This window comes from Sinohyriopsis cumingii, chromosome 2, assembly GCF_028554795.1.
Source record: "Sinohyriopsis cumingii isolate HCF-2022 chromosome 2, ASM2855479v2, whole genome shotgun sequence".
In the NCBI taxonomy this organism is placed as follows: domain Eukaryota; kingdom Metazoa; phylum Mollusca; class Bivalvia; order Unionida; family Unionidae; genus Sinohyriopsis; species Sinohyriopsis cumingii.
In genome coordinates, this window is record NC_142962.1 from 96,496,034 (window position 1) to 96,516,046 (window position 20,013).

The 20,013-nt window shown below is 33.0% G+C and overlaps 1 protein-coding gene across 3 annotated transcripts in view; it reads left to right on the forward strand.

Moving 5' to 3' along the window:
- Positions 1-5,222: 5,222 nt before the first annotated feature.
- Positions 5,223-20,013, forward strand: part of LOC149805428 (uncharacterized) — an 89,098-nt gene continuing 74,307 nt past the window's right edge. For 2 of the 3 annotated variants that reach the window (XM_089950007.1, XM_089950005.1), the window contains exons 1-3: positions 5,223-5,374; positions 13,094-13,171; positions 14,365-14,422. In XM_089950007.1, coding sequence (XP_089806133.1) covers positions 14,393-14,422 — 30 coding nt within the window. In that variant the 5' untranslated portion in view covers positions 5,223-5,374; positions 13,094-13,171; positions 14,365-14,392. The remainder of the gene's footprint in view (positions 5,375-13,093; positions 13,172-14,364; positions 14,423-20,013) is intronic. The other variant, XM_089950008.1, reaches the window with a different exon arrangement.

Below are 20,013 nucleotides of genomic sequence, written 5' to 3' on the forward strand. Positions count from 1 at the left end.
ACAGTTTTATATGGAATTGTACAAAAGTAGAACTGCTCAGCTTGTTGATGTGGCTACTCAAGATACTCAAAATAGATTTTTTAATCACAATATTAAACTTAGTCAAGAGGAAAGAGAATCATGCGAGGGTCTGCTTACAATTAATGAATTCGATATGTCTCTAAAACGGATGGAAAATGGAAAAAGTCCTGGCTCGGATGGATTCATTGTAGAGTTCTTTAAATTCATTTGGACGTCTCTTGGGGGATTTTTATGTAGATCAATAAATTATGGATATAATGTAGGAAAACTTTCAGATTTTCAGACGCAAGGACTCATCACATGTCTACCAAAGGAAGAACACGACAGAAGATATTTTAAAAACTGGAGACCTATATCACTTTTAAATATTGACTATAAGATTGCTTCGGGAGTCATTGCAGCTAGGATTAAAAAGGCTCTTCCATCAATAATCAGTGATACTCAAAAAGGATATATGAAGGGTAGATTCATTGGAGAAAATACCAGACTATTATATGATATCATGGACCAACTTTGGAATGAAAATAGATATGGTTTATTATTGTTAATAGGCTTTGAAAAAGCCTTTGACTCAATTAACTGGACCTTTGTGGAAGAAGCTTTACAATCTTTTAACATTTGCGATTCCGTTTGTAAGTTGTTTAAACTGTTTTGTAATGACTCTACAAGTTGTGTTATAAATAATGGGCATATGTCATCTTTGTTTAGACTTGAAAGAGGATGTCGTCAAGCAGATCATCCCCTTGCACCTTATTCCTTTATCATTGGGGTTGAGATTTTAGCTATAACTTTAAAGCAAAATGTGGATGTACGGGGACTGATATTTGACATCAGTGAATATAAATTGGGTCAGTATGCCGAAGACGCTTTTATTCTTCTTGATGGCTCTCAACTTTCTCTTAAAGCAACTATGAATATCTTGCAAGGTTTTAATTTCTATTATCTGGACTTAAATGTAACATAACTAAAACAAAAGCTATTTGGATCGGAAACAGGACATTTGTTAATGAAAGAATATGTCCCGAAATGGGTCTAATTTGGTCCTCTTCTAACTTTACACTCCTTGGCTTAAAGTTTTCTCCAGATTTACAACAAATGGTGAAAATTAATTATATGAAGAAACTAACAAAGGCAAAACGAATACTGGCAAGTTGGAGTCAAAGACATCTGTCAATAGTTGGTAAGGTCATTTTTGTAAAACCTCTTGTTCTGCCCATATTCATGCATCTTTTTTTCAGCACTTCCAACCCCATCAGCAAAAGTTGAAGCAGAACTAAATCGCACATTATTTAATTTTATATGGGGTGGAAAAGTAGAGAGAATAAAACGTGATATAGTAGTATCCCCAGAAAATGAGAGAGGACTAAATATGATACACATATTTTCATTCATTAGGTATATTAAGATAAGATGGGCAAAAAGATTGCTGGAAAAGGAAAATGGAACATGGCGGAACTTAGTCAAAACAACTATACTCAGAAATAAAAAGGATATTTCGAACTTAGGGAGAAGGAAATTAGAAGAATTTATTAAATTCATTAAAAACGGTTTTTTTTTTTGGAGAGACGTAATTTTGGCAGTATCTAATTGGAAAGAGGAACAGCAAAGTTCTAACAAGTATCTATCCATGAGTATTTAAAATGTTGTCCCCTCTAAAATGTTCTATCAATACAAATCCTGGACAGAAGTCGGTTTTGAAATTCTGAATGATTTAGTAGACGATCATGGTAATTTAATACCTTTTGAAATAATTATTTAAAAAAACTAGAAGCGATGATTTCTTGAAATACTTCTCCTTAATATCCAAAATTCCAAAAGCATGGAAAGACGTAAGAAAACATTTAGTACATTATAATTTTGATAAGCAAGAGGATAAAATAATGAACTTGCATAAACAAAATTCACTCAAGTTTGTTTACAAAGATCTTTCATTTAAAAAAAAACTAGAAGGCAACACACTGCTAAGCAAGAAACTTGAATGCAAGTATTTAATAAAAATATAAGTAGTGAGAAGTGGTCTGAAATGTACAGCCAGGCAAAATGCTGTACCAAGGATACCAAGCTGATCTCTTTTAACTTTAAATTAATCCATAGAATAATCGCTACTAATGATTTTCTTAAAAGAATTAACATATTAGACGACAACAAATGTACTTTCTGTAAGAGTGAAAATGAAAGTATTGAGCATCTCTTTTATGATTGCAATATTACTTCACAGTTTTGGTACCGTTTTATTGAACTTTTTGCACCTTTTTGCCCAAATATTGTACATTTGTCCCCCCCCCAAAAAATTTGGAAGCGAACAACTGGACAGTTTGTGTAATTTCTTGCTTATTTTGGCAAAACATTATACTTATACTTGCAGATTCAATATGAAAAATATTTATATTTTTGCTTTTAAGCAAATAGTTGCAATGCATAAGAACATTGAAAAATACACTGCTAAGGTAAATAAAAAAGACGATCAATTTCTTCAATAATGGACCTCAATAATGAACATGTAACTTGTATCTGACCTGATGGTAAACAGGAGCAAAATACTGTAATATCACAAAGTCCATGTCACCTAAAGTGTGTGCCATATGCATGTGTGCATGCGTGTGTGTGTGTTTTTTCTTTTTCTGTTGATTATATTTATTATCCCTAGATAATCTGATAACCATAAATGTTTGACTTTAAGGTGACCTTGGGATGGTTCCCCGACCCAGTGGTCAACCTATTACGAGGTTAATATAAAAAGATACAAAAGACAAAGAGAGGATGAAAGCATGGAATGAAAAAGAAAAAGAAGAGCAAAATGAAAAGAAGAAGAAAGAGGAGACAGAGAAGAAGGTTAAAGAGGAGGAGGAGGAAATGGACAAGAAAACGAAGAATAAGAATAATTATGGGGAAGATAAGGTGTTGGTGGAGGAAAAGAAGACATTAGAAGAATAAGAAGTTTTTTTTAGTAGATTTTATATTTTAGGTGTGATAGATAGTTGTTCATCAATGTATGTATGTATGTATGTATGTATGTATGTATGTATGTATGTATGTATGTATGTCAATGTCTATTTCTATGACTATCCATTTGTATGTTCCGTCCCGCCAAGCGCCCTAGCTTTTGTGTCCCCGCTGATGCCAATTTGGATATACCAGTCACTTCATGTTAAAAATTTCCCATGTTAAATTTCCATTGACGCCAATCTCGATATATCATTCACTCCATGTTAAAATTTTCTAAGTTAAATTCCCATTTAAATTCCTTTTTACATTTACTCCATATTAAAATTTCCCGTATTAAATTCCCATAAACGCTAATCTCGATATACCCCATTTTAACATTAAATCTCCCCTTGACGCTAAACTGTCCTACTTCACTCCCCCTGTTCATCACAATGTGCACTTTTGCTGCATGCAAATCATTCCGGAACAACCCTGCTTACACTTGACACTTTAGACACACGCCGGTAATTCGTAACAGCCATATCTAGCGCGAAATTCAAAATGGCCAAATGACAGTTGGTTGTGCTATTCCACGTGGATTTATAATTCACCAAACATAGGATTCGCTCCGGAAATATAATGGACATGTCACCAAAATAACCCTTTAGCCGATGGTAGCTCCAGGACCACGAGAAATACCAGTAAGTGTATAAAATGTAAACCGATGTATGCAGCCAAAATTGTCTGCAAATAATTGCAGCTTTTAATGAATAGGTGATATCATCCCCTAACTCGAAACTCAATATCATCACGGGTGATGGCTGATCTATCGGCCTATGGTCTTCATTCTTGTTACCTTCTTGAATAAGAACATGTACTTAAGACTTATACATTAACTGTTTTATTTTATCTTTTATCCTGTATATTTATTATGCGGCATTTTTTGCGACCCAAAAATGTGTATTTGAAAGACGATAATTGTAGCATACAACCTGATTAGCATCTTCGCTAGCCAAGGTTCCGGTTTCATAACCCGATCTACACCTTGGTGTGTCGCGTAGATATTTTTGTGCTTTGGGTCTGTGAATTCCATTGGATGCGGCTGCTAGCCATCGCATCCAATCAAAATTAGGTTGTTCAAATTTGAACACTGTTCCTACATGATCGAGACAAAGAAAGCACACAACTTGAATGGACTGATAAATGAACAACTATTCCAGTGCCGGTCCGTGTTTGCCAAATACCTTTCACTCGAACACAGCTGTAATGGCTTCCCTCTGGCACATAATCATACTTTCTATATTAAACTTCCAAAGTATCCTTTTCAGGTAAATTGCCACACCATTTTCGGCCAAGGTAAAATGCACCACGCTACTGGTTAGTTGGCATTACGTACTAAGGGAGGCCACTCATGAAATCCAATAACTGTCTCTAGGACAAAGCATCAGCATATCTGTTCGATCCGCCAAGGTGTAAATGGGGTTATCATACAGGAACCTTGGCTAGCGATGATGATCATTATGGACACACGGTACTAACTGTATGGAAAAATGGGAACCAGCCCTGAACATAAAATAGAGTATATATGGGTTTTGGCTGTCTAGGATCGGTTGATAATGAAAGTTATTTTGTTGGAAAAAGAATATGTAGAGAGCTTATTATGGTTGTAACTGAAAAAATAGAGACATTGTTTTCTTGATGGAATTTCAGTTCTTTAACAGTCTTGAGCTTGGAGCACTCATTACTAAAATTAGCACATGACTCTTTGGTGCGGAATTGAAAGCACATGTTTCAAACACATGTAGATCCAGAAAATATTGCAGTTCATACTCTTTTCTCTACACAGAAGCTATCATCCAGGTTTCATCTATACTGATAAATATAAGTTTAATCATGATCACTCAGAAATTTAAAGTAATGGAATTTTTAATATAATGGTGTTTGCATAGGTTTCGCCTTAAGAACTGAATCAGTACCGTGAGTCCTTGTTTTAAATATTTTTTTTATGAAGTAGTGTTTGTCTGGTATCCTGACCATCCCAGTACGCTTCTCACTTTTATAAAGGTCCCACGTAATGCAGAAAAGCGCAGTGGGGAAGGTCAGGGCACAGACTACCCGCCCCAACGTTTTTATTGGCTGCGCACAAGCATTCGGTACTTTTCGGACCCTTTAGTGGTCAGACCGATGATTGGGGTCGTTTCAGCCAGAACAGAAGCACGTGAAATAAAACAATTAAACAAAGCAGCAGCAAAAAAAACAAACCCAACCAAAACAAACAACTAAAAGAACCCCACAACCCACAAACACTAAAAACGGTACAGCTGAAAGAAAGCTTATGTTAAACATATAAGAACATTGGCACAGACAGGCAAAGCTGACAGAAAGCGTCTGTTGGGCATATTAGAACTGTAGGATCCAGTGACGTACGGTAATAATTAGGCATATGTGCCAATTTTAAGTCTTGCACAATAATGTTGAATGCAGCATTGCATGGACTGTGAATATGTTCTCAATCTTATCAGAGAGACATAATGCTTAGAGGAATGGTCTGTCAATGGCCGCGCACGTAATTTTATGTCAGTGGGTAGCGATTGTTCACAAAGAAAGTCCGCTATTTTGTTATCGAAAAGCGTGGCCTCGTCACCACAGGGGCTCGTATCGTTGCTTACAATTTACCAGTCATAGATGCACTATACAATAACTAGTTATTATATAGTACATGTTTTGACAGATAAATTGTAAGCAAAGATACGAGCGCCTGTGCTCGTCATTATAAGTCTTATAATTTCACCCTTTTAGTGAAAAAACTGTTTTTCACGAAGACTTGCCCCGCCAGTTAACGTTTAATAAATTTTCTTCGCGAAATGAACACATCATTCCAAAAATAATTTAGCCTTTTCACGAAAACTTGTAAGTGAAAAATTTGCATAACATATCACTTACACAAGAATTTTTTCATGAAATCGCGCCTTTTCGAATGCAGAATCGGTGGGTGGGGTGAGATCGATATGAAAGACCTACATCCACATGTAAAGGCATTTTGTTTGAAGAAAACAACATTTTTCATGAAGCTCAGTACACTTAATTAAGAAAGTAACATTTTTTGTGACAAATTGCATGGTCTTGCGATTCATTTTTTAAGAATCGAAAAGTGAGATTCTTCTCAAAGATTGCACTTTTTCCCACAGAAGAATTAACTTATTGTGTGATAAAAAAGTTGCATCAGCATACACAGGTAATTTTTATTGGAAGACAACAGGTATTTTTCATTAGAGGACATGCTACATGAACTCAAGAGACCTGAAAACACAGGCTATACATGGTGGCCAGTAGATTTGGTAGAGAAAGAACCCTGGGGAGAACCACCAACTCACAGGAAACTACTGGCAAGCTTTCCCACATAACCATGTTGCCCAAGCGTGAGACTCAAACCCACACAGGCAGAGGTAAAGTATCAGTGATCTGTAAAGGCTAGCGCCTTAGACCACCCGAACACACAGAGTCCCATGGAAGTGAAGAAACGAAGGATATGATACTTTGTAATTACTTTAACATTTCATGGATGCATGTATGTTTATTTGATTTCTTTTATGTATTTTTGTTAAAAAATTGTGATTCTACCGCATAGTTACCCCCGTGCTATACAAATATCTGATGAGATCACTACTTTTGCCCATTTGATAACTGGAAAATATATGTGCTGCTAGTTTTGCTGAATTTAAGCAAATATCTCTGCAGACCACACTAAGTTTGTCTATTTCTGAAACCCATACTTTGTTCTGAATGACAGGTCAAATAACCAGTTTACATAATCATAAAATACCAAATTCTTTACTTCAATGAGAGATTTTCCTCTCCCCAAATGCGTATAAACATTTTATATATGTGTGCATGCATTTCCCAATCATAATACCATAGGACTTCATAATACCATAGGACTTAATAATACCATAGGACTTCATAATACCATAGGACTTCATAATACCATAGGACTTAATAATACCATAGGACTTCATAATACCATAGGACTTAATAATACCATAGGACCAATACTTCACGTATGCAGTCTTCCCAAGCTAAAATTGTTACAGGTATAAAAGCTCTAAGTTGTCTGTCCACTTAGCTGGAGTCAGACAGAGTGATCTCCTACCTAGATCTAGACTAGCTTGAAATTCCACCTACCGTGTATCTCGTTACTACTTCCACTTGTGCTTGGTAGCAAGCTTTTTAGAGACCAAACTTCCAAAAATCTAGGACCGCTCCAGTGGTCTAGCCTGTTACAGTGTATGCCTTAGATGCCAGAGGTTGTCGGTTCCAACCCCAGTTGACCAAAGACTTACAAAAATGGTACTTGCATCTGCCTCACTTAGCATTGAGCATTAAGAGGTTAGTATTAGGACTGGTATTCCTGGTGTCAGGATAATGTGACTGGGTGGGACATGATGTTACATGTCTGCAGCATGATGCCCCAGTGCTAGACATCACTGTAAACTGCCACACTGCATGAATCATAGTGATATGACTAAAATTGTTGAAGCTACATTAAAAATCCAAAAACACATACATACAGTATATACACGTTTTGACCATATACAACTTTTTGCATTATTCCTGATAAATGCCAGCCACCTGTGAAATTGACTGTTATGTTTTGCTAAATAACACAAAACATGGTTTGGTTTAACTACTTTAATGGCTAGATTACTACTGACTAAAACAGAAAACACATGCACACTAGTTTCTTACACTAATGTTATCATACGGCATAAAGGTTTACAACTAAGTGAGAGTTGGAGGCGACCTCAGGTGACCGGTAACTGTCAGATCTTTTGTAGCAACAGAATGTTAATACCGCTATATTACCACATTGACATTCAATTTTGACTTTTTACTGCAATTTTTTTTTTTAATCCAATATTTTATATCTAAATATATGTTAACTTTGAACATCAGAATAAAATATAACAGGCAAAGCTGTTAAAATTCTGTTAAAGGTATATGAAATAAAAGATAATGGTAAAACGCGCAAAAGATAATATAAAAAAACAAAGATAAATATTTATAATTTAGATTAGATGTTTTTAGAGTAATATTAATACTTGCTTATGAATTTAAAAAGAAACATTATGTTCATCCCATTGATCCTGTAATTTGTATTCTTTTTTTTTCCATGACCTTCCAAATCATCAGCCTTGTCAATGCTTTGATGTCCTGTAGGGAAAAAAGAACATGTACCAATGTATTGATAGTGGAAAGTATTGCAATTTTTGGCATACTTTGATTTGCTGTGTTAGCAAAGAATTTGTTCCAGCATATTAGTGGTAGATAGGATTGGAATTTGGCAAACGTTTTTCTGCATCTAATAAATTTTCTTCTTTTAACCTTGGTAGCATATTCCTATAACAACAAGTAAACAAGTAAAATTTTGACCCTGTTGTGCTTTAGATGGTGAAAGTATGCTATGCTGGTTTTCATTTTAGAATTCTGATGATCCTTTTTCCACTACCAAATTCCAGGAGCTTAGAAAGGCCCATTATTCCCTAAGTACAAACTACTGTGGTATATGATCAGCCCATTGGTGATTGACTGATTGCTGGAATGGAGATAATCACACCTACATTTTACCATATTCTGTACAATTTATATTTTTCCATATGCCAGAAATGTTGTCTATCTTTCTGATATCAATTTGGGGTAAGGAAGGGACCTATTAATTTCAGGGTCAAATCCAAAAGGTCAAGATCACTGTCTGAAAGAAGAAAAATGGTTTCCATGTAGATGGCTTGTACTTGTGGTTAGGAAATTTTCAGTTGATATTAGAGTCAAAAGTTCAAATGTATAGGTCAGTGACTGAAAGAGGAAATACTTTATGCACAATAACTTGAATTTCCATTATTTATGGTTATGGAACTTTGTGGATGGCTTGCACTTGTGGTAAGGAAAAACCCTGTCCAGATTCTGGTTTTAAAGGTCAAAGGATAAGGTCACTGACTGAAAGAACAAAACTGGTTTCTGCACAATAACATTAATTCTACATCTCATACTTAAATCAGTCTTTATCAATGGCTTGCAATTGTGATAAGAAAGAAGAGTAAGGATTTTGTGATCAAAAGCTAAAGGACAAGGTCACTCTGAGAAGAACAATATTTTCTACACAATAACATAAGTTTTAGGTAAGGATGAAGTTTATTGATTTTTGCTTCAAAGGTTAAGGTCACTGGCTTGAAAGAATAGTTTTTTTTACACTACAAATAAGCTATCTTCATAGAGGAGTATTAAACATGGAATGGGCATATAATGTGTCATTGATGGTACTCTTGCTAGACATTTAATTGACAGAATGGACATATAATGTGTCATTGATGGTACTCTTGCTAGACATTTAATTGACAGAAAGGGCATATAATGTGTCATTGATGGTACTCTTGCTAGACATTTAATTGACAGAATGGGCATATGTGTCATTGATGGTATTCTTGCTAGACATTTAATTGACAGAACAGGCATATAATGTGTCATTGATGGTACTCTTACTAGACATTTAATTGACAGAAAATTGTTTGTTGGCATTTAAAAGCTTATGAAAAAGGGTGAAAGATAATGAAGTCACAACATTCTGAATTTACATAGGTCATGAAACCAAAACTGCCTAATTGGTTCTGTGGTCAAAATTTTATTTTTTCAGACACAGGCCTAGAGGCAAGTGGCTTTAAAACAATTGCTTGCACAGACTTCAGTTTTGCTTGCCCCCAAAGTGCCCTGATCTACCTAAAGACTTAGTTCATGTTGGGTTACTTATTAAGTAAGACTACAGAATGGGTCACATTTTTGCTCATTAATATTCAGCCTCATTTGGGATGGTAACCTCCTCATGATATAAATGAATAGATACTGGGTGATTAAAAGGTGAATTGAGTGTTTTGCATGGGAGGAGTTATATATTTAAACCAGATTGCCAAAGTGTTATATATATGGGTTAGGCCAGTGATAAACAATGAGCTACAGCTATGTTCTGTCTTTGTCAAAAGACATTGGATCAACAGTAGCTGATGTCACCTTGAGTCATACTTGTAGTGGGAACTAATGAACTGATCATGGTAATCCAAAATAAAAGTCTCAAAACGGCATGTGCAATGGCTGTGTTGCACCAAAAATTGCTAGAAAGAAGTTGTTGTTGTTGTGGGGTTTAACGCCATTTTTCAGCACATTATAGGCTATGCATGGCGGTCAGTATTAGTGGTGGAGGAAGAACCCAGGAAAACACCACGAAGAACCATCGACCCACAAGAAGCTACTGGCAAGCTTTCTCACATACCTACATTCACCAAATCCTAGACTCGAACCCACGTAGACAGAGGTGAGATGGCAGTGATCCATAATGGAGAGCGCTTTAGACCACTCAGCCATTCGGGGCCCCCTCTAGAAAGAAGTAAAAAATTGCTAGTAAAATATGGTATGAGTTTTTATTTAGTTTAAATTGATGAAGAAATAGCACAGAATTAGCACCAAGTGCAGAATTGTCATGATTTAGCAACTCTGTTGAAAATGTCTGCATTTGACCGTAGCTCTAAAGTCTCTGTCATCACTATAACTATTGACTTGTAGGCTTACACCACCACCATTGGTATAACTAGGGACTTGTAGAACTTAAGCCCCTACCATCAGTATAACTAGGGATTTGCAGACTTAAGCCCCCACCATTACTAGTGACCTGTAGAGCTTATGTAATCTCAGGTAAATCGGTGAGTAAAAGTGATTTGAAGTGTCACGACGTAAAAAGAATTAAATATGAACTATATGAGATGAATCCAGCAAATGTTTGTACTGAAACATAAAAAAGAGTCAGAAACTCTGGCAAACAAGAATGCTAACACCCCACAAGCTGATGTAGATATTGACACTTACATCCCCACACGCCATAGCCCTATGAGCCACAGTATTTTCAGCAGGGTCTTGTTTTAAAATAATATTTGTGGAGGACTGAATACTGAAAAACATTATTTTGTGTGTTTCAAATTTGTGGCTTAGCTGAATAAAATGTGCATTTGTGGGTACCAAATTTCATAGATTTATCATTTGTGGGTACCAAATTTCATAGATTTATCGTTTGTGGGTACCAAATTTCATAGATTTATCATTTGTAAAAAAAGAAAAGAATGCATATGTCTCTGTCAAACACTGTACTGACATTTATTTTCACACTTTTCCTAGCAAATGGGTTTAATCTGTACTGTAGTATTTAAGCTGATTAAGTTATTCATTGCATACAGCTGGCATTAAATGTGGAGATCTTAAAATGCTACTTTTTTCCACACATGTCTGAGCTGGCACATTTAATACCACTGTTCTAATCTTAACCAATTAGGTCATTCTAAAAGACCTTTATTAAAGATAAAGTTCTCAACAGTTAAGGATTAGGTAATTGAGGAAATCCAGTGGCTGTATACCTTACTGGAGCAACGAGGCTTCTTTGATTCAGTTTGTTCACCGAATTTTGATGCCCTGTTTCAATTCTGTATGTGATTTGCGTCCACTAACGTATAATCATGAGGCAGTAGCAATGCTTTGATGTTTTCATTGTGGAGAAAGGCTCATGTCTCACTTAAAGGCCAAAAAATATTATACCAATGCTTGTGCCAACCACATGTACGGGTAACTTGCAACAACTTGAACTGCAAACAATTATTAAAAGGAGGAACTCGAATCACAGTTTCATGAGTGGTATTCAAAGTAGGTGACCAGCTGAGTCAGTTAAATGAACTGGAGGACATTGGAAATATACGTTCAGATCTGGTCTTGGTAGACCTGTCAGCATCTACTCTTAAGCCAATTTATGCAAAGTGGCTTAGCTACACGTATGAGAAAGTACCACTTCAGAGAGACCTGATTGAAATGGGCTTTGAGAAGTGGGACGAATCGGCTGATTGTTTATTTAGCAGTTAGTTTATATGTGTAAATATGTATTTACAAATGGGAATAATATGTGATTTGAGAAGTAAATAGGACATGTAGAGTGAGTAAATCAGCATTACTAACATCAGATAGAGGCATCCTCTTAAATGGGTTTTCATGTTCATGAAATTTTGCATTTTGAATTAAAATTGTTATCAGTCAGTTTAATTGTTTCTCATCATTCATTTACATATTATAATATACATTTCACTTACAGGCAGTATGTATTTGGTATTAAAACAAAGAAAGAAACAGTCAATGCCTCTCCTTTGCATGTAATGGAGAGGTGGGGTCAATGTCGGCTTGGTTGATATAGATATATGTTAATTGGACAATTCATTATTTAAAGCAGCTAGAAATTTCTAGGTTCTCAGTCCCAAAGTTCAGCATACCTTGCAGTTTTTTGAATGAAGGATAAAAGGACTGGAACATAAATGAATGATTCAGGTAGGCTTATACCTGAAAAGTAGGGGTTGGTAATTATCCAAAAATTAGAAACCATACAGTCATCTACTAGAAAATTTTGTTGACCCTTTCGTATTGGATGTCTCTAGGTGCTAATACTTTGATTTCCATGAGCACTGAGAGCCAAAATAAATTGAGTGGAAAATTAATTAAGATAAAAAGTGGAGATTTTAGTCAAGGCAAGTTAAAGAGTAATTTTTGTAATTACAGAATCTATAATAATTGGTATCCCACATAAAGTATGCAAAAAATGTGTTTATTTCATATATAAAAAAATACAAAAAAACGGAAAAGTAATAGGAGTACATAACTAGGTGCAGTATAAAGAACCTGTTCTTTTCATCATGCATTCTGTTACAATCATTTTTGTGCCTAGCTTGTTTTAGCAGGGAGGTGCGCACTTTTAGTTTTTTACTTTTAGTGCAACTGTTATCATAAGTGCACCAGTAAATGCATGTAAATGTCCTCTCTTGTAAAACAAGGTGTCCTTATAAGAGACTTTGCTGTACTTAAAGTGTCCTGTTAGACAGACAGCACCCTGCTTTCATTAGTGGTCTGGGAACAACACTGCCAATAAAACCAGCTACATTTGGTTCATTCTATTTATCAAATCGTAAATGTCTTGATTACTTCAAGGATGGTCCCAAAATTTGCGATAAATTGTGTTGTTTTTCTCCAATGCTGTTTTGTTTACCCAGTAACACAAATATATGAACTTAATTTATTGCAGAGAGAAATCGGTGCTGATGACCTTATTATGGTGAATGCTGTGCTTGGAGTGAGAAGGAGGTAGAAGACTTCTATGAGGGTGAGGAATCTTTTGTAAATCTACTTTGATATTTACAGTAAGAGTTCCAAGTAATACCTCGTTGTGTACATCAAATCTTGGATTGAATGAAGAAACATTTCTTCTAAAAAGTTTGTCGTGTTTACTTGTACAGTGTAAGCTCATTGTAACAGTCACTTAAGAGATGGGTCAAAATTTGGCAGCGTAGAGAAGGTTAAAATATGTAAATTGATCATTTAGAAAAGTTGTCTTAGGCTGAATGTTTTGAGGTATCTATAAAGAGGTTGCCTGTGATGAAAAATTGGATTCAAGAGAAAAAAACTGACATGCTGCATTTACATTTCACTTAAAAATGTGTGTACATTTATTCAGATAAATATGTATATTTCTTCAGGTAAAAATATATACTTTTAATCAGGAGAAAAATGTGTTTACATTTCGTAGATTTTAGATAATATTTGAATGTAATAAAATATGACACTTACTCGTCTCTTCTAATATACATGTTCATGTAGCTCAACCAAATTTGACCTGTCATTAATAATAATAATAATAATAATAATAATAATGAGGACTTTGTATAGCGCCTAATCTTTAGAAGATCTAGGGGCTTTACAACATTATACACCTATATCATATTTAAAATAAAAAATATTAAATGATATTATTACAGAAAACAAACACCATGAAATTAGAAAACATAAAAACATGCTGTAAATATTTAAGGTAGGGAACATTATTAGGTATTTAACTTTGTTCTTGCAGTTGAAATAAGTGAGTTTTAAGAGCACTCTTGAATGGGATCACTGTGTCTTTGTTTCTAAGTTCAGTGGGCAATTCATTCCAACTTGCTGGGCCCTAGTATGCAAAGGAACGTTGTCCATATGACTTTGTTTTCATAGTATCAATAATGAGTATACGATTGTCAGAATAGGAGCATAAGCATTAGAATATTAATTAGGGTCAACTTCTCAAAGAAATATGCATGACTGTGTACATGGTTTACAAAAATGAGATAATTTATGCATAACAAGCATGCAATATGCATGCTTAGAAATACCTCCATTTTCTTAGTGGACTAAACCATTATAAAAGTTCTACTGCAGTTTTAATCTGCCAAGTCACTTTGATCGGTCAGTATTGTGGTGCATAGTTTAAGATTTAATGAAACATTTTCTGTTTTCATCTTTTAATTAAATGTCTTTTCATTTCAGATTTTGTTTTGCAGACACATATTTGTTTATGTCTAGTCAGGATTTGTATTTAGAAAAAGTAAGTTTACCATGTTTTGCTTAATTTTCATTTTCTTAATTTTTCATATACAATTTATTCGTAAAAACCACAACTGTATTTTGGGTACCAGCTTAAAGTGCTCATCATTCAGGATCACTGTCATCTCACCTCTGTCTGCATGGGCTCGAGTCTCATGCTCGGCTAACGTGGGTACATGAGAAAGCTTGCCAGTAATTTCTTGTTGGTCAGTAATTCTTCCCAGGTTTTTCCATGGTTCTTCCTCCACCAGTTATACTCGTTGCCATGTATTGCCTATATTTTGCTGAAAAATGGCATTAAACCCTACAACAACAACAACCAGTTATTTTGAGATATTTTCAATAGATTATACATTCAAATGAAATTACTATGAAAACATCTAGAACAATTAAATCAGTAGCTATATACCATTCAAATCATATTAAAATATAACATTAATAGCATACCATTCCAATTGTATTCAAATAATTCATTAATAGCATACCATTTAAATTGTATTAAAATAATTCATTAACACATTAACCCCTGGTGACGAGTTTACGTGGCAAGAGGTAGTTGCCTACTGCCGAGCTTTGTAGCGTCATGGTCATGCATGATACACTAAAGTGGGTGGTATTATAGAAAGGTAGACATGTAGCTCTACAATGATACCAGCTCTGTAGTGTCATGGTCATGCATGATACACTAAAGTGGGTGGTATTATAGAAAGGTAGACATGTAGCAGTACAGTGATACCAAATAATCTGGAATTTCTAGTTGCACTATAAAATACAAAGGGAAAATCATCATTTTTTTGGACACGATTTTTTTTCTACCCAAAATTTGCCAGTGGTCGGAATCTGATTTTGTGTCCGGATTTTAGACTTTTTGGTCTCGGATCTAAGGCAGACCGGTATGAACTACAAACAGACTGATGAACCTTTGCCATTAAGTAGGATAAAATGGGCATTTGGAATAAAGAGTGATTTTGATACGAAAATAATGGATCCGTTAAGCAAAAAAAAAAGAAAAAGAACTCTAACTTTTACTCTTCTGCTCATGTGCGAGCCAAATAGCCAATGATAAATGATGTTTCTAACACAACTAGGCAGTATGTTATTGGAAGATCACCTGGAAGTTGGTGTTTTAGGATGTATTCAGAAATAGCTTTCAAAATGTGTTTCCTACTCAAATTTCAGATGAAAACGACAAAAAATTCCAGGGGTTAATGTGTTAATAGCATGCCAATCAAATCATATTAAAATAATACATTAATAGCATACCATTCAAATCATATTAGAACAATGCATTAATAGCATACCATTCAAATCATATCAAACTAATACATTAATAGCATACCATTCAAATCGTATTAATACAGTAATAGCATACCATTCAAATCGTATTAAAATAATACATTAATAGCATACCATTGAAATCATATTAAAATAATATATTAATAGCATACCATTCAAATCATATGAAACTAATACATTAATAGCATACCATTCAAATCATATGAAACTAATACATTAATAGCATACTATTCAAATCATATGAAACTAATACATTAATAGCATACCATTCAAATCATATGAAACTAATACATTAATAGCATACCATTCAAATCATATTAAAATAATACAGTAATAGCATACCATTCAAATCGTTTTAAAATAATACATTAATAGCATACCATTGAAATCATATTAAAATAATTAATACATTAATAGCATACCATTCAAATCATATGAAACTAATACATTAATAGCATACCATTCAAATTGTATTAAACTAATACATTAATAGCATACCATTCAAATCATATTAAAATAATTCATTAATAGCATACCATTCAAATCATTAAAATAATTCATTAACACATTACCATTCAAATTATATTAAAATAATACATTAATAGCATACCATTCAAATCATATGAAACTAATACATTAATAGCATACCATTCAAATCGTATTAAACTAATACATTAATAGCATACCATTCAAATCATATTAAAATAATTCATTAATAGCATACCATTCAAATCATTAAAATAATTCATTAACACATTACCATTCAAATTATATTAAAATAATACATTAATAGCATACCATTCAAATAATATTAAACTAATACATTAATAGCATACCATTCAAATCGTATTAATACCGTAATAGCATACCATTCAAATCGTATTAAAATAATACATTAATAGCATACCATTCAAATCGTATTAATACTGTAATAGCATACCATTCAGATCATATTAAAATAATACATTAATAGCATACCATTCAAATAATATTAAACTAATACATTAATAGCATACCATTCAAATCGTATTAAAATAATACATTAATAGCATACCATTCAAATCGTATTAATATCGTAATAGCATGCCATTCAAATCGTATTAAAATAATACATTAATAGCATACCATTCAAATCATTAAAATAATTCATTAACACATTACCATTCAAATTATATTAAAATAATACATTAATAGCATACCATTCAAATAATATTAAACTAATACATTAATAGCATACCATTCAAATCGTATTAATACCGTAATAGCATACCATTCAAATCGTATTAAAATAATACATTAATAGCATACCATTCAAATCGTATTAATACTGTAATAGCATACCATTCAAATCGTATTAAAATAATACATTAATAGCATACCATTCAAATAATATTAAACTAATACATTAATAGCATACCATTCAAATCGTATTAATACCGTAATAGCATACCATTCAAATCGTATTAAACTAATACATTAATAGCATACCATTCAAATCATATTAAAATAATTCATTAATAGCATACCATTCAAATCATTAAAATAATTCATTAACACATTACCATTCAAATTATATTAAAATAATACATTAATAGCATACCATTCAAATAATATTAAACTAATACATTAATAGCATACCATTCAAATCGTATTAATACCGTAATAGCATACCATTCAAATCGTATTAAAATAATACATTAATAGCATACCATTCAAATCGTATTAATACTGTAATAGCATACCATTCAAATCGTATTAACATAATACATTAATAGCATACCATTCAAATAATATTAAACTAATACATTAATAGCATACCATTCAAATCGTATTAAAATAATACATTAATAGCATACCATTCAAATCGTATTAATATCGTAATAGCATACCATTCAAATCGTATTAAAATAATACATTAATAGCATACCATTCAAATCATTAAAATAATTCATTAACACATTACCATTCAAATTATATTAAAATAATACATTAATAGCATACCATTCAAATAATATTAAACTAATACATTAATAGCATACCATTCAAATCGTATTAATACCGTAATAGCATACCATTCAGATCGTATTAAAATAATACATTAATAGCATACCATTCAAATCGTATTAATACTGTAATAGCATACCATTCAAATCGTATTAAAATAATACATTAATAGCATACCATTCAAATAATATTAAACTAATACATTAATAGCATACCATTCAAATCGTATTAAAATAATACATTAATAGCATACCATTCAAATCGTATTAATACCGTAATAGCATACCATTCAAATCGTATTAAAATAATACATTAATAGCACACCATTCAAATTGTATTAAAATAATACATTAATAGCATACCATTCAAATTGTATTAAAATAATACAATAGCATACTATTCAAATCGTATTAAAATAATACATTAATAGCATACCATTCAAATCGTATTAATACATTAATAGCATACCATTCAAATAATATTAAACTAATACATTAATAGCATACCATCCAAATCGTATTAATACATCAATAGCATACCATTCAAATCATATTAAAATAATACATTAATAGCATACCATTCAAATCGTATTAAAATAATACATTAATAGCATACCATTCAAATTGTATTAAAATAATACATTAATAGCATACCATTTAAATTGTATTAAAATAATACAATAGCATACCATTCAAATGGTATTAAAATAATACATTAATAGCATACCATTCAAATCGTATTAATACATTAATAGCATACCATTCAAATTGTATTAAAATAATACAATAGCATACCATTCAAATAATATTAAACTAATACATTAATAGCATACCATTCAAATCGTATTAATACATCAATAGCATACCATTCAAATCATATTAAAATAATACATTAATAGCATACCATTAAAATCATATTAAACTAATACATTAATGGCATACCATTCAAATAATATTAAAATAATACATTAATAGCATACCATTCAAATCATATTAAAATAATTCATTATCACATTACCATTCAAATCGTATTAAAATAATACATTAATAGCATCCGTCATTGAGAGCTAGATTTGGAAGAAGTGTTGACAAATATTTACATCAAGTCATGTATTCATTTCATTAAGTCCTAATGCAAATCGTAATAGAATAGTTGTCATTATCATAAGCAAGTAAAACTCTTTTTCTCTATGAAATGCATTACCTGATCTCATTAACAATAGGAAATTATTCTCTGCCACCTGCAAGTCCTGCCCTCCCTGAAAGATGAAAAAAAGTTTCATTCCGTCTCTTGTATAGACTATAGAAAGTAACTCTAGCAGATTAACTCCCCTGGTTCCCGTTATAGTTTAAACTTTCACTTGCAACTGTGATCAGTGTCTCCAAAGAATCCATTGCAATTTACATTAACTTTGACATTCCAACATTTATTTTCAGTGGGATATTAAGACATAAGGTTGACATACCTGGTGTACATAACAGTTTTGTTCATCCCAGTGAATTTATTTGTATTGATGCCTTTTTAACTGATTGCCGTTGTCATTATGATATAGACTGGTAACAAAGTTTTCACCAGTTTATTGCTCTGTGAAGTTTATTTAGCACTTCTTAGGTTGTCTTGGTGATGCATGTTCGTCTATTTGAACATTTTATATATTTTTTGTATGCACCTGTTTGATTTTGTGTGTGTTTCTCTTTCATTACAGAAATGTCAGTGCAGATGCTGTAATGTCTTGGAGGACAATCGTGAGACTTGCCTGGTCTTCACAAAATGTTCTTCCTCACACATTTATAGCATGTGTGTAATTTGGGCAGAAGACATTTGGTCTAAGATTTTGAAAAGGCAATTGAAGGGCCACAAAAGAAGGCATCTAATAAATTAAGTTCAGAAGTGTGTAAGTTTTATGTGGATGTTGATATGATGTCCATCCCTCACAAAGATACCTAAAACAGATCCAGTCAAAGTCATGTCAGCTATATTGAAATTATGCACGATATGTATACTACAGCTAGCCATCTCTGTTGTCTAGAATGTAGATGAGTAATTTGGACAAAACTAGGACCATTTTTAAACTAGTTTGGCAGCCCACAGGGCATAATTCCTAATTCATGCATGTGCATAGATATGGATGTAGCAGTGTTGAAACCAGGCCTGGGGGATGTTTTTAAACTTTGCTGGCCAGACTGGTCTGCAAGTTATATCATTCGACATTTGCCATCCTGGCTGCTCACCAGCCAGTCAGCCATCTGGACATTCAGTGTATGGTTTTGGCAGTCAGGAATATGTTTTAAA